Source organism: Podarcis erhardii, assembly GCF_964252035.2.
Source record: "Podarcis erhardii genome assembly, chromosome: 2".
NCBI lineage: Eukaryota > Metazoa > Chordata > Lepidosauria > Squamata > Lacertidae > Podarcis > Podarcis erhardii.
Window position 1 is genome coordinate 45,043,950 of NC_138498.1, and position 6,087 is coordinate 45,050,036.

At 48.4% G+C, this 6,087-nt stretch overlaps 1 protein-coding gene across 6 annotated transcripts in view; it reads left to right on the forward strand.

The window, feature by feature from the left end:
- The window catches only part of NACC1 (nucleus accumbens associated 1), a 30,264-nt gene that overhangs the window by 21,670 nt on the left and 2,507 nt on the right, over positions 1 to 6,087 (forward strand). For 3 of the 6 annotated variants that reach the window (XM_081846377.1, XM_081846378.1, XM_081846373.1), the window contains exons 2-5: positions 16 to 985; positions 3,827 to 4,000; positions 5,554 to 5,683; positions 5,936 to 6,033. In XM_081846377.1, coding sequence (XP_081702503.1) covers positions 46 to 985; positions 3,827 to 4,000; positions 5,554 to 5,683; positions 5,936 to 6,033 — 1,342 coding nt within the window. In that variant the 5' untranslated portion in view covers positions 16 to 45. The remainder of the gene's footprint in view (positions 1 to 15; positions 986 to 3,826; positions 4,001 to 5,553; positions 5,684 to 5,935; positions 6,034 to 6,087) is intronic. The other 3 variants (XM_081846374.1, XM_081846375.1, XM_081846376.1) reach the window with 3 other exon arrangements.

Consider the following 6,087-nt stretch of genomic DNA (forward strand, 5'->3'; position numbering starts at 1 on the left):
TCCTTCCCTTTGCAGCTCACCTACCCAAGTGAAGAGAAGGAGAGGATGGCTCAGATTCTCCAGATGGAGATCCCCAACTTTGGTAACAGCATCCTGGAGTGCCTGAACGAGCAGCGATTGCAGGGCCTGTACTGTGATGTCTCGGTGGTGGTGAAGGGGCATGCTTTCAAGGCACACCGGGCTGTGCTGGCGGCCAGCAGCTGCTACTTCCGGGACCTTTTCAACAACAGCAAGAGCACAGTGGTGGAGCTTCCTGCTGCTGTGCAGCCCCAGTCCTTCCAGCAGATCCTCAGCTTCTGCTACACCGGCCGCCTCAGCATGAACGTAGGCGACCAGTTCCTGCTAATGTACACGGCTGGGTTCCTGCAGATCCAGGAGATCATGGAGAAGGGGACTGAGTTCTTCTTGAAGGTCAGCTCGCCCAGCTGCGATTCCCAAGGCTTGCACACCGAAGAGGCACCTTCCTCTGAGCCACAGAGCCCCGTGGCCCAGACCTCCACCTGGCCCTCCGGCAACACCCCCCTGCCCCTGGTCTCTCGCGTAAAGACAGAGCAGCAGGAGTCGGACTCTGTCCAGTGCACATTTGTGGTTAAGCGGCTCTGGGAAAGCAGCCAGAAGGAAGGGGGAGGCGGAGGTGGAGGCGGCAGTAATGGCAGCCGCAAAATGGCCAAGATCTCCTCGCAGCAGGAGCTGAGCGGGGGTAACCGACAGGCGCAGCAGCAGCAGCAGCAACAGCAGCAGCAGCAGTCTCAACAGCAGGGGGCGCTAACGGGAGGCAGTGGAGGGGCAGGCGTGGTCAGTGGCCCCAGCACATCAGACCAGACGAGCCCTGGTACCTCCAGTGCCTACACTAGTGACAGCCCCAGTTCCTACCACAATGAGGAAGACGAGGAGGAGGACGCTCCCGAGGAGGGCTCTGACGAGCAGTACCGGCAGATCTGCAACATGTACACGATGTACAGCATGATGAATGTAGGCCAGACGGGTGAGTGGCAAGGGCAGAGTGGTGACAGACAACATTCCTGTTCAGCCTCATACCTGTAGGAAGGGAATTGGTTCAAGTTGCCCACCTGTGATTTGGTTTTTTTTAAAAAAATAAATAAATCATTGCAGAGATACATTATGGGGAAAGTTATTGGAGGCTGAGAAAATGAGTGTTTTTAAATTGTGTGTTAAAACATTTAGATCTCACCCTTCTGGCCACTCAGAGTGACGCACAAAACCCTAAAATCTGCAGTTCTATTAAAACAGCAATATAAAACAAATTGACAGAAGACACTGGGCCAGCACTTGAAACCAAAACATATAAAAGCCATTCAATAGAAGTCTGCTGAATTCAAGCAGTCTTCAACAACGGGGAAGCGGCAGTCTGATATCTCAGCCGGTTAGAGCATGGTGCTGATAATACCATTGCCATTTCGATACTTTTATGGGACAACTGCATATTCCTGCATTGTAGGGGGTTGGTAGGGTCCATTTAATCTCTACAAATCTGTGATTCTAAGTGCCAACCACACTTCACAGGACAAGGCATTCGATAAGCTGGGTGCAGCCACTGAGCAGGCCCCCATCTCTCATCCCACTCAAATGAATTTTCACTCTCCAGGGGAATCTGTGGAGTTGGATTGGCTCATTCTGGGCCTCTTCACGTTTCACAGCAGAAGTATGTACATGGTATTCATCATGTGTCCACTTCTGCCTGGTGAAATGTGAGATGGGGGCACTGTCACCCACCCCTTCACACAATACACGGCGGAAGGGGCTGCAGTTGGCCTTGACACCCCATCTTGTTTCCATGGGTGTTCTTGTGGTGTTAAAAAGTTGCTGCTTTCCATATGTTAAGTAGTAGTGGAAAATTGCTAAGTATTTTAGATGGCATGTAGCTGCCTCTACTGTGTGAAGCACTCCCTGAGATATTGAAAGCTGCCCCTGGGGCAGAGTATCTGTATTAAAGAGTCATTTAATTCTCCATTTCTCACAGCCTGAGAATCAGGACTTGGAGCTGTGGCTTGCAGGGAAGAGAGTGGCCAGGGCTTTGAAACTGGACTCTAAAGAGGGAGCAAGCAAAGGTGGCCTGGGTTTTCTAGGGGTTAATTCCATGGGTGACTTTTACCTTGGGTTCCAGCCATCACTATGGCCTTGTATGTCCATGTGGGATAAGGCTGTCTTTGTGCCTTCTGAGTCTCTCTTTCCAGTCCAGTTTCCCATGGCCAAATACTCAAGACTCTTGAGATTTAGTCAGCAAAAATGTGCACTGAAAAGAGCAGATGTAGCAAGGAACTTAATAAGAACTTAAGAGCTCTGATGGATGAGACCAAAGCCCATCTAGTCAGTGCTCACACAAACCAACCAGATGCCTAGGTGAAGTCTACAAGTACAGCAAGAGGGCAGTAGCACTGTCCCGCTCATGGTCCACAGCATACTCTCATATTAAACACATAGCCATTATGACTAGTAGCCATTTACAGTCTTATCCTCCCATTATCATTTTTAATCCTCTTATGGGTAAGCTTCATAGACCTAGAACTATCATATATGCCTTAGTGACTCCTGGGCTAGACTACTGTAATGCATTCTACATGGGTGAACTCTTGAAGACTGTTTTGGCAGAATGCTGCTGTTGCTGCTGCTCAGCTGGCCTTCTTGTATAATATTTGTATAACATACTAAGAATTTCATAGAATCACAGAATCGTGGAGTTGGAAGGAACCACAAGGTTCATCTAGTCCAACCCCCTGCAATGCAGGAATCTTTTGCCCAATGTGAGGCTCGAACCCATGATCATGAGATTAAGAGTCTCGTGCTCTACCGACTGAGCTATCCCAGCAGTCACTGGCTGCTAATTTATTGCCTTAAACAGCCACAGTCCTGATCACAGGGAACATATGACCCATCTACTGAGGAGGCCCTGCTGAAGTTTACATCTTATATGTTCAACATCCACAAGAAATCTCTGTTTGAGTTCTAGTATTCTAGAATGCCTTCCCGTTGGCTGTGCCTTTAGCCTGCCCCCCTGCCATCCTTTCAGAGGCAATTTAGGACTGTTCTAATCTTCATTTGATAGGTGACTCATTACTTTTGATCTACTCCATTTGTGTGTTTGTTGTGTTTGCTAGTTTAAAATCATTTATGTTGTTTGTACACCATTTTGAGAAACGGTATATAATCAAATAATAATAGGAGGAGCATTAGTAAAAATGCAGTGTAAGCTGTAGTATCATTGTAGTTCAGACATAAGCCTTCTATGTAGCCTTAAGAAAGCTGCTCTTGTCAGCCTCACCGACCTCCTTCACAGTATTTAATAAGGCTATAACAATTCTGCCTAAGGGGGGTTGTTGTAAAGATGGCTGTGAATTTTTAGAAAGCACTTTGGGAAAGTGTCCTATAAATATGATGTACTAGGCTCCTGACAGGTTCCTGCTTGAGATGAGCAGTGCAAACAGAAACATAAAATCAACCAGGCCTTATGGATTATGGATCTTTTGCCACCTGTCAGCATTTCATCTCCCTGCATCCCATTGAATAGTGTGGTTCTAACCCTTTTCACTGGAGATCCCTGTGGCAACAACAGCAATGAGCTCTCCCCACTTTCACTTTTATTGAAAAGATAAAAACACATAAGCTTCCAAACAGCTTTCTGTTCTTGTGAGAGGAGGAAATAGTGAGAGGAGGAAAAGAATTTTCTTCCAGAATATATGTTTGTGGTGGGATGTCACACAGGTATATACTTGTTGAGATTCCACAGCTTTAAGCTTCATTCCTTGCTTGCTTTTCACACATTTTCTTCGTGTTTTCCCTCCTCGCCTCCCTTCTCCTTTTCGCCCAGCAGAGAAAGTGGAAGCGCTGCCAGACCAGGTGGCCTCCGAGTCTCGCAACCGGATACGGGTGCGGCAGGATCTGGCTTCGCTGCCCGCTGAGCTCATCAACCAGATTGGGAACCGGTGCCACCCCAAGTTGTACGATGAGGGGGACCCAGCTGAGAAGCTGGAACTTGTGACAGGTAAGATAGATGCCTCAACCTGTTGGAGTCAAGTGGGGGGGGGGCGGAGAGTGAGAATGTAGGTTTCAAGCCAGTTGCAGTCAGGAGGAAAAGTCTGGCTTGCTTCCTAAAATTACTCCCAGTCTGGTGGATTAGGGCCTTGTTGGCAGAATGAAGTGGCAGTTTCTCCCACCCCCAAGAGCAAGGTGATCCTGATTGTTAGCCTACAAAATACTAGAAGATCCTTCAGGGGGGCTTCCTCTCTCAGATTAAAAACAACAACTAGTAAATCAGGTACCACAGCTCTCGTGGTTGCAGGTTGCAAGCAGTAGTCAAGAGGGTGGGGCTGCCTGAATAGCACCCTGAAGTAATGCATGTGTATGTTACATAGAAATTGACTGGGCCCTATGCATGCATGCGCATGGCCTCAAAGTCTGATTAGGACTTGAGATGATCCTACCAGGGCATCCCAGCTTCCAGCCCCTTGTACCTTTGTTCCATGGCATTCTCTGATTAAAAGGAGCTGGCGGGGACCTTGCCATGCCCCATTGCTTTAGACAAAGCATACTCCGTGAGCACTGTTTCGAATTAGCGGGAAAGACTTCAAACTCTTGATCTAAAGACTATTGGAAAGAAAGCCAGAAAAACAGGAAATCAGTTTGTAAATCTTGTTTATGAGCTAATCCAGCTTTTGGCTTTCCACTGCCCCGCACTGCTGCATCTCTTACAGGCTGGTGCCCAGCACTGGGATAGGAAGGAGAGAAACTGTGTTGGTACCCAAGCTAAGTAAGTCATATCCAGCACATGCTATATCCCGCTCACAGCTATCTTGGGGGATTTGGTTCCTGCTGTTGGCCTTTCCTTTGCACGTGCCAATGTACTTGCTCTGTCTGCACTGAGGGGAGTGAGTTGCTCACTCTCCTCAGTGAGACCAGCAAGTCAAACTTTCCTTTCACACAGAAGTGAACTTCCTCTTTCTCAGGTATTGGTTTGAATCTGTCTTCCCAACATCCCCAATTTACCAAAGTTACTAGCCACAAGCACGTCCCCAAAATGTCCGTATAAAGTCAGCAAGAGCATTAGAATTGGCCCTGCCTGGATCAGGCCAATGGCCCATCCAGTCCGGCATCCTGTTCTCACAGTCGCCAACCTGATTCCTTTTGGAAGCCTGCTGATGTTGAGTGCTCTCAAAAGCCACTTGTGCAGCTGTGTTTACAACGATGGAACCAAACTCACCCAGGAGTTAATGACTGTTAGCCAACTTTGTGCTTGCCATAGTTCTACACCAGCGGTTCTCAACCTGTGGGTACCCAGATGTTGTTGGATTACAACTCCCATCTTCCCTGAGCTCTGGCCTTGCTAGCTAGGAGTGATGGGAGTTGTAGTTCAACAACATCTGGGGACCCACAGGTTGAGAAAGGCTGTTCTACACGGAGTTGGAAGCTGAGAATGGCTGGATGGATCCCATTATAATTGTTTCTTGTTGCTTCCAGAAAGCATCTGGTACTGCACACAAGTGATTAGGTGGCTTATGGGTCTGCACCCAAGTTGAAAGCTTGTTGTTTTCACAACAGGCCTTGTCTCTTTTCCCTGCCTAGGTACCAACGTGTACATCACCCGGGCACAGCTGATGAACTGTCATGTCAGTGCTGGGACACGACACAAAGTGCTTCTCAGACGACTACTAGCATCTTTCTTTGACCGGTGAGTGAGCCTTCCAGTGTGTAGGAAAGGGGGAAAGGCTCTATTTTGCTCTGTTTCCAGCCCCTTTTTTTGCCACACCATTTCTTTCTGCTTTTGAGGCAGGACTTCTGGGCTTGAGGAGTCCTGCCAGAGCAAGAGGCGAGGCAGGAGCTGGAACGGCTAGGAGTGGACAGTTAAAGGTGGGTGGGTGGAGAACAATAAGATGCTGCTGGTAAAGGATTTAAATGCTTTCTCTTCCTCACTGCTTGCCAGGAACACCCTTGCCAACAGTTGTGGCACTGGAATCCGCTCCTCCACCAATGACCCTAGCCGGAAACCCCTCGACAGCCGGGTGCTGCATGCTGTGAAGTGTGAGTGTCTGCTTTAATAGATCCTTCTGCGGTGGGGAGGGAGCTTAGGAGTAT